This window comes from Panthera leo, chromosome F3 (genome assembly GCF_018350215.1).
Source record: "Panthera leo isolate Ple1 chromosome F3, P.leo_Ple1_pat1.1, whole genome shotgun sequence".
NCBI classification, from domain to species: Eukaryota; Metazoa; Chordata; class Mammalia; order Carnivora; family Felidae; genus Panthera; species Panthera leo.
The window spans coordinates 12669260-12684513 of NC_056696.1; the positions used below are offsets into that span (position 1 = coordinate 12669260).

The following is a 15254-nucleotide window of genomic DNA, read 5'->3' on the forward strand; positions in this document are numbered from 1 at the left end:
CAAATTAAAGAATGTCATTATTATAGGCCCAAGTAGATGGCTATTAAATTAGACCTAGATCTATATACAGTAGAATATATTAATTGCATGCAGGTTCAAAGTCACATATGTATTATTTCACCTGATTTTTACAATATCCTATGAGATAGGGCCCAAGTAGTTTACCCTAGAAATACCAAAACATGTTTATTCTTCTGCTAAGCAAAAGTACTGACATTATGTTCGAATGAAATGATCACAATAGGTGCTGCAGATGTGGAGATGAATGCAGTTTGGGTCTTGCTAACAATAAGCTTTCAACCTCCTGATGAAGAGACACGTGCACATATGGATTCAAGTTAAAAATCTGGAGACCCAGGGCACAGGGAGGGCCCAGTCAGTTAAGCAACCGACTCTTGATTTCGACTCAGGTCACGATCTCACGGTTCATTAGATCCAGCTCTGCGTTGGGCTCCACTGACAGCACAGAACCTGCTCGGGATTCTCTCTCTCTCCCACTCTCTGTTCCTCTCCCCTGCTCACCCTCTCTCTGTCTCAAAATAAATAAACTAAAAAATCTGGAGATCAAAAGTGTTGTAAACAAAGTATGAATGGGGTTCATGGGAATGCCAGGAAGGAGCTATTCGGTTAAATGTGCAGGAGAGGTTGGGGTGGCAAAAAAAGTTTCTTAGGGAAAACAACTGACCCTTGCAGTGATGAATGGGAGCTCAGCAGAAGGGGAAATAAAATCATGAGATCATTTTTTTTCTTGAAGATTATCAAACGACAGTAAAACCGTGGTTTGCAAAAATAATTCGTTCCGGAAACATGCTTGTCATCCAAAGCACTCGTATGTCAAAGTGAATTTTAAGAACCATTGGCTCAGTTGTGATCATGTGACGTTCGGCGTCATGTACTACTCATATTGCAAGATATCACTCATTTATCAAGTTCAAATTTATTAGAAATGTTTGCTCGTCTTGTGGAATGCTTGCAGAACAAGTTACTTGCAATCTAAGGTTTTACTGTACTTGGCAAGCAGTCTCTGAAAAGATGTGTTATTATTTGTTCATTTTGGAAAGTAAATAAATTACCCATAGCCCTCCTGCCCCTTTCACTTTTACAACCCCCTGATGCTTGTGGAAATTCCTCTGACGATCTTAACAATGCTCAAAAGATGACTTACTTGGATGACATCATCCACTTCAGCTCTAATAACAGGACCAAGAATGCCGAGATGAGCTTCAAGCTCCCCCGTAGGATCACGTTTGGTAAAAGAGCCATCAAGATACTTTCGAAAGACCACTTTCTTATATATGGTGTTCTCTGGAACATCGTCAATGTCTTCATTATCTACTTCACTGAAATAATAACAACAACAACAATAATAATAGTATTTGTTTAAAAGAACAAATGAAAGACCATTGAAGAATTGGAGGAATTATCCCTGCTTCTGAATACAGTGTCTAGCAGAGATATTTAATAAATAATGTACAAATGAACGAAACTATAAATGAGTAAAAACTTAAGCCAGTAAATATCCTTCTGATCCCAGCTCATGTATCATTTCTTTGGTAAGGGCTCCTATGATCCTTTAGAGTAGGTGAAATCTGTCTATATTATTCTCTAAGTGTTCACAGTATTACCATAGTGTATATAGTATATTCCTGTAGTATTCTTAAATTTCTCTGTTATGTACAGTACAGTATATATCATTTATTTGTGATATTATCTATTAAAATCTGACTCTGACACTAGAGTGAAAGTCCCATGAGGTCAGGGATTGTGCCTAGTCTGCTCATTATTTAATTTCCAGTGCCTGGCAAATCATCTGACACATGACAGGCACTGGATCAACTTTTGTTTAATGTATTAATGAACGAATAATTATAATCATATAGTCACATAGCAGATTTTAATATCAGAAGCAGACAAAGCCATGCAATGGGATTGGCAGCTTGGGGCTGTCAGTTGACAATGGTCACCCCTGTGAATGAAAGTAGCCACGCTTCTCGTGTTTGCTGTTGTTAAATCGGATCATTCCTCACATAGTTCACCAGCTCAGTCTGGGGCCAGAGCACATCAGATTTTCTCACTGACTCTTACATTTCTCAAGCCTATGGAAACAGGCCGAAAGCTCATCCATCAATGTCATAGAATTTGTCATGCACCACAATCCACCAACAGAGAATCCCACTCTGTCTTCCTCCTGGTCTTCCTACACCACTGACCCCATCCTTCCAGACCCTAAGCATAGTTTCACAGAACACATGGGGATCAGCAAAGCAGCTGTGAGTGCCATAAACATGGGTTGCATATCTGGAATGGGATGTAAGATTTTGAAGGACCTGGTTCTATCCCTTTCTGCTTTGGAAACACCCTAAATCTTACTCTTTCAGGGCCTCTCTTAGAAATCCCTAGATAAATTATTCTCATATAGCAGTGGGAGCTACATTTAAATAGGAAGTCATGTGAAAATGTGTTGTAAGCTAACAGAGTTCTAATATGGAAATGCCAGGCATCAGATTAATGAAATAATTTCTGTAAGCCATACCATATATTGTGTTTGCTTACTCTAATTACACTTTGGCTTTTGATTTTCAGTGTAGTTGTTAGCTTTTATAAAATCTGTGAACTATATATTAGACATGGTGTGAGCATGGTCACCAAGCTGTGATCCTCCCACTATTGCTGGCTAAGACTTGCCCCTTGTCCCCCCTGCCCCCAACCTCTTCTTTCTCTATATTGTCATCCCAGAATACAGGCCACGTCCAGAGTCCAGCCCAATATGGCTTTCCATCCTTAAGCAGAATTGAATTGAAAACCATTTAAAAACATATGTAGATCCCTTAGGAACCCTCTGTTGTAAGTCAGGCCACTTACATAATTGCATCTCTGGTTGAAGAATGGCTGGAACCTGAAATGTTAAAGCAGAAGAGGATCTTGGGGGACATTTGGTGTACCTCCTTCATTTAAAAGATGAAAGTAACAAGGTCCAGGAAAGGAACTGACATAATCTATGAAGCTAAGAATGGCTAAAGCTTTTGAAGGGCTTCTCAACGCTCTTTGGATAAACACCAAAATTCTTCCCAAAGCCTAGTGGCATCTGGTCTTTGTAGAGCGAGCCCAACGTTTTCTTACACTCACCCCCTTCTTGAGCTCCAGCTACAGAGGCTTCAGGCTTCCTCCTTCTTCGTGGCCTCATTATGCTATTCTCTCTGTCTAGAATGTTCAGTGTCAGGTTCCTGAATTCTCATATCACCGTATCACCGTGTATCTGCCTTTCCTTTTCGGTCTTTAGCATAGTTGTATTTTACACTTATTTATGTGAGCATTTGACTCTTATCTACCTGCCCAACTAGATGCAAGTGCCATGGGGGCAGGAGTCATGTATGTTTATATTCTATTTTGTAGTCTCAACACTTAGCACAATGCTTAGGAGAGAGTAAGCACTCATTCTATAAGCCAAGTTAAAATTCAAATTAAAAGCAAAAGAAATCATTGTTTATGACTGCCTCAGTTGAAGGTATAAACCTGCCTTTTTGTTTCTAAGCTGGTTTATATCTTTGGCCTCTGCCACTGGAATCTCATGTAATTTGAATTAAATTTCACCAACATGCTATACACTTTATATTGATCAGCAAACAACTAAAAGATGTGTTTTTCCGTAAACAAATGCAAAAGGAGATTCCTTCTGATTAGCCAGATTAGCAGATAGCTATGGGTAGGCTGGGCTCTGCACTTGGGCGAGAAAAGGAGGTAGGAACATGAGTGATGAAAGAAGAGAGAGGAGGGAGCTTGTCTAGAGAATATCACAGACTTCTTACAGTGATTGTTCTTATATTGTCCAAATGTCATGTAATATAGAGAGGTTAATCATAGAATTGACAAAGGAAATTGTATAGGACAAATTGCAATAGGGGAATTAAATTTTCCCAGAATTAGTATAATTTGCCCAGAATTATCTCCTCAGACTATTTGTAATCTTTTTAGCAGTAGTGGAAAAATGAGAAAATCAATGGAGAAAATTTGGCCAAACCTTTGAGCAAATTTTGAATAATCCCAGGATAGTTCTTCAGCAGCAATGTAATAATATTTCTTGTTTCCATTGTTGCTGCGGAGATACCATGCTGCAATGTTGTCGGGATCTCTGGAAGAGTTAATGTCTGTCCTAACATCAGTTTGGTAAGGGTCATCATAGGCCACGTAATCAGTGTCATCAATGATTTCTTCACTGCTCTCTTCCTTCTGCCTTGGAATAATCTCAATGTAATCTCCATCATTTCCACTGAGGCCTATTACAACTGGTGGGTTAAGTTCCCTTGGTATAAAAGTGTTATTTACTATAGAAGATAGTGGAGGAGATGGCACCTGACTAAGGTCCGGAGAAGGGGAAGTCTGACCAAATTCTGGAAGAAGCAATGAATGACTAAATTCAGAGGTGTTGGATGTCTGATCAAGGTCTGGAGGAGACGATGTCTGCCTGAGATCAGGAGAAAGGGCTGTTTGACTAATGTCTGGGGAAGGGGGTATCTGACCAAGGTCTTGAGAGAGTGTTGTCTGGCTGGTATCTGGAGAAAGGGTTGTTTGGCCAACATCTGATGAGAGGGTCTCCTGGCCGAGGTCTGGGGAAAGAGGCATCTGGCTGACGTCTGATGAGAGAGTCTCCTGGCTGAGGTCTGGGAAGAAGGGCATCTGGCTGAGGTCTGGGGGAAGGTTCATCTTTATGAGATCTGGGGAAATGGTTATCTCACTGAGGTCTGGGGAAACATCTGTCTGGCTGAGGTCTGGAGAAAGCGTTGTTTGTCTGTGGTCTGGAGAAACGGCCATCTGGCTGAGGTCTGATAAGAGAGGCTCCTGGCTGAGGTCTGGGGAAAGGAGCATCTGGCCAAGGTCTGGGGAAACAGCTGTCTGGCTGAGGTCTGGGGAAAGGGTTGGTTGACTGAGATCTGCAGAGATGGTTGTCTGCCAGGCTTCAGGCTCCAAGGAAGGGAACATCTGAGCAATGTCAGTAGGGAAGGACTTGTTCCTTAGGTCATAGTTGAGCATCTGGCCAGGCTCTGGGAGAGATCCAGGACTAGACTCTGTAGTGGAGTGCATTTGATCAGAGTCTTGAATAGGGAATGTTTGATAGCGTTCTTCTGGGGTTATTGTCTGATAAAGATCTGAAGGGGAGCTCGTCTGACTGGTGTCATTTGGGGGATTCTGATTATGGTTAGGAAGTGAGGCTATCAGGCTGAGATTCACAGAGGGGAATGTCTGATCGAGGTCTGTGGGATGAAAAGGTGTTTCCTTGGATTTATGGAATAACAATGAGTGATTAAGTCTCCTGTCTGCAAATGTGGTATTAGCCTTTCTTAGAGGATGAAAGCCCCTTGGAGATAGAGGAATATGGTGTGCAAGCTTCTCTTCCTTTTTCTTTTTTCGTGTTTTAATGAAAAAAGGGCTTTTCTTCAATCTACCGTTTCCTCCATCCGGTCTTTCTTGCAGAAATTTCTTTCTAATTCCAGAAAATGGGGGGTGGCCACTCTGCTTTCTGTCTTTGTTTGTGAAAGGGCTGCTTTTTCCCAAAGTCCTCGAGGCATTCTGAGGGCTGCTCAGCAGCTTAGTGGCAGCTGTGTCTTCATCGGCATCTTGGACTATTTCATAACTACCTTTCTCAGAAGCCGGATGCCATTTCCCGTTCAAAATCTTTGATGGGTGCTTTTGTCTTAAGAGTAACAGGTCACCGGGAAGGTCTTCCCAGGCTCCCGTTCTGGAAGGAGAAGAGTTGCCTTGTCTTAAATGTCTCCCAGTTTTATATGCTGAAAGTCCCACCTGGGAGATCCCATGCTTTGTTGTGTGGTCTCTTCCTTTCTCGGATCCATTGTGCTTAGCATGTTTTTGATTCCTGAAACCATCTGCATCGAGCGGAAGAAGGCTTATCCCTGTGATATCTGATGGGAGAGGATCCTCCATGGAGTCTTCAGAATAAGGGCTGGAATGTTCTGCTGTGGAAGAGTTGAGAACTGATTTCTTGTCCAAGCCAATGCGTCCCAAGGGGGGACCAGCTGTGGTGGCTTCTGGGCGAGGAAGCGTTTTGTGAGGTCCTGCAAAGTTATGGACAATAAGCCTGCTAATGCTACTCAGGAAAGAAGAATTTGAACGAATAGCTGGATCAGTACTTGAAGGAATGAACTCAGAGTAGTTCTCCAGAGCTAGGGCAGTAAGATTAAACTCCTCTTCCTCCTGATTCAGTGATGAATTTCTGAATGACCTAATTCCTAACCAGGAAGCCAGGTTTTCCTGATAATCATAGTCACCATCGTCCTCTTCACCTCTGTTTTCTGAAGAATCACGCATTTTCCGCGTAGTCATGGCTGTAGATGCCAGAGGTTCGTATATAATCTCATATGAATCTTCGTCTTCATCCCGGATACACTTAACGTCCCTGAATCGCAGCCTTAGGTTCTTGCTTCTGGGACTGGAATTCACTGTAGTTAATATCCAAGTTCCTACAGAAGAGAGACAGAGAAAACAGAGAGCTCTAAGTCCCAAAAAATATAGAAAAACACTAGGATCCATTGTGGCAGATGATTTTCAATGAACTTCAGGGCAGGGACAATCCAGCATGGTCTGTGGGCCACCACTGATCCGTGAACTATTGATTAGTGTTCCACAGTGACAGAAGGAGATCAGTTGGTCTAAGGTGTTTAGAAAGCCCGTTAGCAATTTGACATTGCTGTGACATCCAAGCATGTGATCAGTATCGGCCCAAAGGATTGGTCAGTGGAGATTAGAGATAAAAGAGTTAGCATAGAGAGTTTGAGAATCACTATTTTAGAATATATTTAAAAAGGATGAATGAAGAATAAAATGGGCTTTGAATACCATAACCATCCTGTTAGCTGCACATATTGCGAATTGGTGTGAGGGGAGGATGATGATGTTCACCCCAACAAATAAGAGACATATAGATATTTCTAAGCAATAAATGATTTGGGTGGGCCCAGGGAAACTTTGAATCTCTTTGAAATGCTATTATTTGCTGGCGTACAGATTTCCTGGAGAGTCTCCAATAGTTAGCACTCGTTGGGTGTCTGCCGAGTGCTAGGATATTACAATTAATGGTCAGAGCAACTCTGTAAAGTGTTGTTATTGTGTTTTTCAGATGAAAACACGGAGGCTCAGTGAGGTCAAGTCACTTGTCCATACTGAATGCCAGAGCGCATCTGAACAACTCCAAAGCCCATGTGCTTTCCACGGCACTGCTGGCTTTGAGGCCAGCCTCTAAGGCACTATACCTGATGGTCACTACTGCATGGTGGAATGACTATCTTTAAAAACTAAAAAAGGGAATCACTTTCTCCAACTGCAGACTGAGCCCCTGACCTACCACCACACCCACGCCTGGCTCCCCTCCTCCCCAGGTGGGTGACGGGCATTGAGGAGGGCACCTGTTGGGATGAGTGCTGGGTGTTGTATGGAAACCAATTTGAACAATAAATTATATATATTAAAAAAAAAACTAAACTAAAAAAGGTAGGGGCGCCTGGGTGGCTCAGTCAGTTGAGTATCCAATTTTGGCACAGGCCATGATCTCCCGGTTCGTGGGTTTGAGCTCAGCGTCGGGCTCTGTGCTGATAGCTCGGAGCCTGGAGCCTGCTTCAGATTCTGTGTCTCCCTCTCCTTCTGCCCCTCCCCTGCTCACACTCTGTCTCTCAAAAATGAATAAACATTAAACAAAACCTGAAAAGGGTTTTTTTTTTTTTTTTGATAAAAGAAATGCTCTTTTGTGGCTGAATGTTCACACTTCCTCCTCTAAGTCATGGCTTATCTCTTTGCTGTTGTGTCTTTACTTCTCACTTAGCCCAGAGAAGGATAAATGGAACCCACATTAAGCGACTGGACCCTTTAGGTAATTAATTCCACCCAATATGAATCATGAGAAATACTGAAAGGCAAGCTTGAAAGGGATCAGAAAGATAAACCCAGGAACTGTGGGAGTCTGGAGAGCTGCAGCAGACCTTTAGAGATCAGAGATGCCTCTTCAAGTGTCTAGGCTCTTACCAACATTATCCATTGTGACAGTCACAGATTCCCCACGCATGGGGAAGAGCGTCAAGGTGTCCTCATGTCTCTTTCCATAGACGAATGAGTGCCCAGTGAAGTGAATGGTCAAAATGTCATCCTGGGTCCCTACACTGCAGAAGTGCCACTGGACAGTGTCATCAAAGCAGAATCCTAGCGTGGGTATACTCTCAGGCACATAGCCATTGATAGCTGAAAGAGTAAAATCTGTTAACACGCAGGCCTCCGCCAACAAAAGGACATGTGTCTAATTATACCTGGGATTAATGCCCTAATATTAACTTGGTTGTGTCAAAGCAGTGATCATCTGAGATAAGCTCCACCAGGTCTAACATGTGACTAGAAGATCAAAGTCAGATTTCCCAAAGGAGAATTTAATTTCCTAAGTTAGCCAAGGGAGAAATACTCCGATAAAGACAAAGCTTTTCATTCATGTTGACTTCTTCATTGTCAAGTGTGTATCAGATACTTTGTTTTCCACGGTCTGCTTTGAAAGATATTCTGAACATCAATTTAGAATATTATCTAGACTAATTCTACCTGGAAGGAAAGCATAATATAAGAAAGTCGTCTTGACACATGAGTTAGTGAATAAGAAGTAATGTCCCTAAAAGTCATGCATATTTAGTACATTTGCAACTTGTATTGTGCCCTCTTAGCACTGAGATAACCTATAGTTTTCATGCAGGGATTGAGTTCACACATGTTCATTATCTTTCAAAGGGACACAGCTTTAGGCAATATCTTTACTCAGATTCTAGGCATGGTAATAAAATCACAGGCTTGATTCTTTGAGGACACGGCCCACATCTGCCTGGTTTACCAGTCTAGTCCTGATCCTAGTATGAGGCCTAGCACTAGTGAACCCTTAAATATTTACTGAAGAACTGACATATGTTTTTAGTTTGTATTTCATTCAGGAGGCTCTTCTCAATGGTCGGAAGCTCTATAATATAGTAGCCAGTAGTGACAGGGGCCACTGAGCACTTGAAAGGTGGAGAATCTGGATGGAGATGTGCTCGAAGGGTAAAATATACACCAGATTTCAGAGACTTAGTATATGAAATAAAGAAAGCAAACCTCATCAATTTTTATATTGGTTATATGTTGAAATGATCACATTTGGGATGTATTTCTCTTCAGTTTTTCATACGGCCATCAGAAAAGTTTAAATCGCATTTGTGGCTCACGCATAATTTCAAACTGGACAGCGCTGGCTCAGAACTATGACAGATTCGCTGCCAAAATGAAATTATGCAAAGAAAGCGGAGTAACTCCCTGTTTTGAGTGATTTCCATGGCACCTGGCCGTTCAGATAATCCCCAGCTGCCAGTCATCTGAAGCCATATGAACAGACCGCAGAGAAGCCATCCTCCTATCTACGATCACCTATCAGAGAAGGTGGTCATAATGACTCTCGAGTGTAAGGAAATGTGGTGAGGACCCTGACCACTGTGGCAGTGTTTGCTTCCAGCTGGCTTAGTCAAATCTCTCTCAGACTTGTCAGAGCAGTGGCTCTGGGCACTGAAACTGAAAACCGCAGCAAATGCCTGGACTTTGGCTCAGGTCACTCCCTCTGTTCTGAACTTCTTACTGCTCCCTTCAAACTTCTTCGTGGATTGGCTCTTTAAGACGCTTGGCTCCCCATATGCATTTTGCCTTAGTTTGACTGGACAGTCCAGCTTTGGGTTACTTACTCAGTTTCTGCCCTGCTAGCAAGAGCGTTCACCTTGCCCCCCACCCCCCGTCTGAAATCCCCATATGCCACTGACCAAGCCTGTACCCGCTCTCCTCACCACCCCCACCCCTCACCCTGCTCCTCCGGAGTGTATGTGTCCAGAGCACGCACATCTGGAGCATGAGACCAAGACTTCCTAAGGGTCACAAGCTTTTGGCCTCATGTCGTAAAGAAGTTTCTGTAATATCATCCACTAATTTCGTCATCAAAGCGAGGACTGAGAGCGAGGATAAGAGGTGAGTGGATTCTACTCCATGTCTCCGCCTTTAGGCACAGTCCTACTTTAAGCACCGGAGTGAAAAACTGACGGACGAAAACAGTGATTTGACTTACTGCTCATGATGTTTGATTCATAAAACTTGGGGTCATCACGTTTCACCTTATCGGGATTTTCGCAGAACTTGTTGATATTGTCCTCAATGTACCAGCTCTTGTTCTCATCAAACACAGCAAACACAGCCTGCTGCTCAATGTCTGCTGCCCTCTGGAGGGTAGAAGTGCTGTGTTCAGTGATTGATGTGCCAGCCCATCGCCCGCAGCACTGAGCTCTTCTCAGAAACCAAAGAGGCACAGTCCCTGGGGCCACTGAAGCCACAAATGTAGGCATGTATGAAAACCATTTTGTACAAAGCCCTCATTAGGGCCAAAGGTAATGTGCAAAGGCAAACTGAGCGGATCAGGAAATTCAGAGACTAAAACATCTTAATAGAAAAATTCCATCTCCTCGCGGCCGCTGTAATTGTGTTCTATCTCTGTAAGTGAATACCTTTCAACCTGCAAGATTGACCAGATGTGCTCCAAATAGTTGCAAAGGATAAAACAGAAGGTTGCAATAGGAAAACTTTATCCCTCTTCCTATCTGTGTCCTTTCCTAGCTCAATAAGTTAGGGTCTTCCAAATGTCCATTTAAAAAATTTTTCCAAACATATATTTATGGTGTATGCCTTAGGATGAACTTCTTTAATAATAGCTTAGCCTGGTTGGGAATTTTAAGTTACTAATATGAGACTGTTAGTCTCTGATGAAGTTCCATATATTTGTTCATATTTTTTTTTTTTGTATAATTTAGTCTCACTAGAGATGGACCATTGTCTGGGTCCACCTTCACCAGATGCTATCTCTCCAAAGTATTATCTCTCTCATCTCTCCCTAGTTCAGGTCTCTAAAAATAACAAGGACTAGTAGAGAGATTTACCCTTTTACCAGGTGGTATCTCACTGAGCCCCAAAGCAGCCGTGTCAAATTTTTTTAGGAGGGCTATTAGCCAAAGGAAGAAATTGAGAAAGGCGAAGTGACTTGCCGATCACATAGCAAAATATCTGGAATTTCAAACTAAAACAAAATACTGCATCACTCTATAGAATGATTGCCTTCTGCAGTGAGAGTCAGATGAAAATAGACAAGACAAAAAAAAAAAAAAAGGAATCTATGTTGTCACATTTGCACTAAAGAGGACAACGTAGCATTTTCTGTTCTCTAGAAGAAGGCTCATTCTCTAGTGAGAAGACCTAATCTGTGTCAGCCAGAAGAAGTTCCTAGATTTTCTAAAAGTTTACTCCATGGACAGAATACCTGTATGCCTCGTTTATCCAGGGATCTGCTCTTACAAATTAGAAGTAGCCCGATCAGCCCAGAGGCAATGTCCCTGGTGATGTCCACATTACTGTAGTATGGTCTTGTCAAGCACTGGGCATCATTTTCTGTGGGTTCATCAGACTCTAGGATGTTCCACTTGTAAGTATAGGTTTCCCCTGGCTGAACTGCTCTGATCATAGTGTTATTGCCTGAAAGAAAATGAAGGTAAAATCGTCTTCACTTTCAAAATTATTTCAGTAAACAAACAGCAAAATTTTTATTAGAGCCAGGTAATATTAGGGAAGGAATATGTGTATACTAAGCTCCACTTGACAGAACCTTGGATTACGTGTCGCCGTTAGAAATCGCTCCACTAGAGGCCGCTATGGCACTAACAAAGAACAGCACATTTTAGGGTAAATAAATCCCTGAAGTGAGCAGGGTTTCGTTGTGACTTTTAGGACACCCCTACTTGTATACTGCCTGACTGCACAAGTCATGTTACTGAGCAAAGAGGACAGTAGGAAAGCGTGGCAGCCTCTCAGAGGTGAACAGTTTCATTCAGTAGACTCGGGTTCAAACCTGAAGTGAAGGAAGAGTTGACTTCATCTTCATAAGGAGAGAAGGTCACTCCATGAGGGTAAATGCTGTAGACACGGCTGGCCATATTTTTGAACACGATCTACAAAGTTAATTCATTATTTCAGGACTTAAGCTCAATCGTGAGAATTGATATGGGATGCTTAGCTTGGCAAACGCACTTGATGGAGGGCGTGCTTATGTGTGTGTGTTCGCAAACTAGTTCTGTTTCTCTGAGCAGCAACCTCTCCCCATCACCTGGAAGAAACTTTTGAGAGAATTTCACTCACACGGTAGGGTGGAAAATGGAAAGAGAAGTCTGCCCTGTATTTTCCTCACAGTATATCACTCTTTCCAAACCTGTCCCCTTCCCCTCTCCTCTCAACTTGGACCACATCTGCCTTCAGATCTGTTCCTTCTCCTCTCTAGACCATAATTCCCTTCTCCAGCCTGGCACACCTCCCAGGACACTGTCCTTGACATTATCTTCTTGAGGGGCATACAAATAGCCAGATCCTGAATTTCCAATGAGGTATATTTACACTTGCTAAGAGCACCTAAAAGGGAAATCAGAAATGGCGGAAGGGAAAGAGGAATAGAGAAAGGCTGCTTCCTATCCTTTTGTTATCTTTAAATGAACAGAATTGACCTTGTGTGCGGATATGTTAGTTTACCCCTAGGAAGGGGTGAAAGGAGGAGCATTATTTACACAGGAGTGATAGTTAGCCTTCTTAATCTTCAAAAGAGAACCTTAATCTTATCTCCTACTGGTCGATTGCCAAAGCATTTGGCTCATCCTTAATCTGTAGATTACCTGCATTCTAGAACCTTGCCAAAGATGCCAACCTTTAATTTTCTGCTGCCCAGTTCTTATCAAAAGCTTGACTGATGTGGCATATATTTAAGGAAAGCTGCCTGAAGAACACTCGGTGTTCTTGATACATGTCTAAATTTACCTTCATCACAGACCAGCTTATGGGAGAACTACATACCTAGAGCACAATGATGAATTGTTTATACTCAGTTGTGTTTACTGTTATGTTCTCAGCTATGAGGACAACCCTTATATTAAAAAGCTATGCAACTTATTTATTATACCAATTATAGGGATTCTATCAAGGATTCCATCCACTGTATTATACAGCATCCTCTTTTTAAGGATCCATGGGAGAAACTGATCTCAGTATCAGGGAAAACGATACTTTCTTTATGAGTACTGCGAATCTTGCCCTGACATATTTCCCTTTTCACTCGGCTGCTGGAATGCTTTGGACAAAATTTACAGACAACCCGATTGGAACATACGGCGTGTGTTCCATTGTATTTATCCATGGCTTTATTTTCTTTGTCCCCACATTATCCTTCACCTCAATGAAATTGGTTCTTTGCTTTATCCTTTTACAATTTGATGAATTGTCTTAGATTCTTTATGTTGTGAGGTAGGCTATAAATCAGAGCAAATACTACATAAAAACTGAAGTTGCATTTGAATCAAAAATTATAATGGACATATTTATACATTGTCTTTCACTATTTAATTTCTTCCATGGTTCCATATTTGTGGTACTTACTCTGAGTGTGTCTCTGACCTGGGCTCTGATAATAGGACCCAAGATCCCATCTTCTTTGATATTGGGATTCTCCATGCGTTTGGTGAAAGACTCATCTTGGTACTGCTTGTAGACAACCTTCTTATAATGTTTTCCAATTTGGTTTGAGAAATTATCCAAATGCAGAGATCTGTATTTTCTTAAAGTGAAATGAAATTTAAAAAAATTAAACCATTCGCTCGAATAAAGACCCCAGGAGGATGAGGAAACCCTATGCTTAGAAGTTCTGCTCTTAAATTAGCTAAAATGCTAATTTTCTTTAAAAAAAATTCTTAACGTGGTTTGCAAAGTCCCAATATCTGCTCTCTAGTTGGAAAACTGGAAACCTCTCATCTGTCTGTCTTCTCCACCACTAATAAAGTTGTGGGCATGGTTAGAAAAGGCTACCTAGAACTTCCTGTCACTCTGGTCACTAGAACAGACCTTAGAAATCTCTGGAAAAAGAGCTATCCAAAAGCAATGAGAGGATAAGAGACTCTTGAGAACTGAGAACAAACTAAGGGTAGATGGGTGGTGGGGGAGAGGGGAAAGAGGGCGATGGGCAGGGAGGAGGGCACTTATTGGGATGAGCACTGGGTGATGTATGGAAACCAATCTGACAATAAATTATATTTAAAAAAAAAACAAAAGGAATGAGAGGATATACTGTGAATTTTTTTTCTCAAGTCCTCCTTATCACTTAATTTGTGGTACCCTTAGTGACTGACCAGGTATTTCTCAATCTCTAAAGATATGTTCCCACCCAGGAAGCTCTGACTATTTTTATTAGACGTAGTTCTGTGCTGTTGGTCTATCCCTTCTACCATCCACCTGATCCCAGTGCCAACTAAAAAGCAATCACCTTCACCCATCTTCTGTAGCTCTTATGATAAAAGATTTGGGGCAGCAACACGAACCACTTTTCCTTTTGGTCCTCTTTATTGCCTTAGTTTCCAAAAACAGAAGCGCCATGACAGAACTGATCCATTTATGCCTTTATTTTGCACAATAAAAAGCACAGACCGTTGCCAGAGTCCTGGAACCTTATTGCAGTTCTGCCAATTATTATTATCTAATCTTGAGCAAGTTCCTTTTCTGCCCTTCTTTCTCAGTTACATTTTTTGAATAGCAGATTTGAATAGCAAATACATTCAAATGCTTTTGATTACAGTGAAAATGCTCACTCACACACTATATCCCATCAATCCCACGTCTCTGACCATCCCTGAATTTTCTAAATATTCACTTGCATTAATTTCATGTGTATAATTCTAGAGCATCTTTATGCAACTATGAGTTATAAATATAAATACACTTATATTCTCATTCCTTAGCAAACAGGCAGGTATTTTATACTTAGTGCTACACCTTGACTTTGTCTTGTATTTTCCCAGCTTTATTGAGGTGATTTTGACAAACAAAAATTGTATATATTTGAGAAGTACAACATGATGATTCATATATGTATATATGTGATTACCATAATTAAGGTAATTAACACTTCCATCACCTCACCTAGTTACTATATTCGTTTTTGGGGGTGAGAATACTTAAGGTCTACTGTCTTAACAAATTTCAAGTATACGATACCAACTATGGTCACCATACTGCTTACTAGGTCCACATTTAAGTGAGATCAGGAGATCATACAGTATTTGTCACTTTGTGTTGGGATGTGTCTTAGCAGTATGTTCTGCAGCTTCATCCATGTTGTTTTAAGTGGC

The 15254-nt window shown here is 41.5% G+C and overlaps 1 protein-coding gene across 1 annotated transcript in view; it reads right to left on the bottom strand.

Moving 5' to 3' along the window:
- The window catches only part of F5 (coagulation factor V), a 75372-nt gene that overhangs the window by 19521 nt on the left and 40597 nt on the right, over positions 1-15254 (bottom strand). Inside the window, exons 8-14 of the mRNA XM_042925029.1 lie at positions 13513-13690; positions 11945-12044; positions 11360-11571; positions 10121-10271; positions 8029-8241; positions 4019-6473; positions 1166-1340 (exon numbers count right to left, since the gene is read on the bottom strand). Coding sequence (XP_042780963.1) covers positions 1166-1340; positions 4019-6473; positions 8029-8241; positions 10121-10271; positions 11360-11571; positions 11945-12044; positions 13513-13690 — 3484 coding nt within the window. The remainder of the gene's footprint in view (positions 1-1165; positions 1341-4018; positions 6474-8028; positions 8242-10120; positions 10272-11359; positions 11572-11944; positions 12045-13512; positions 13691-15254) is intronic.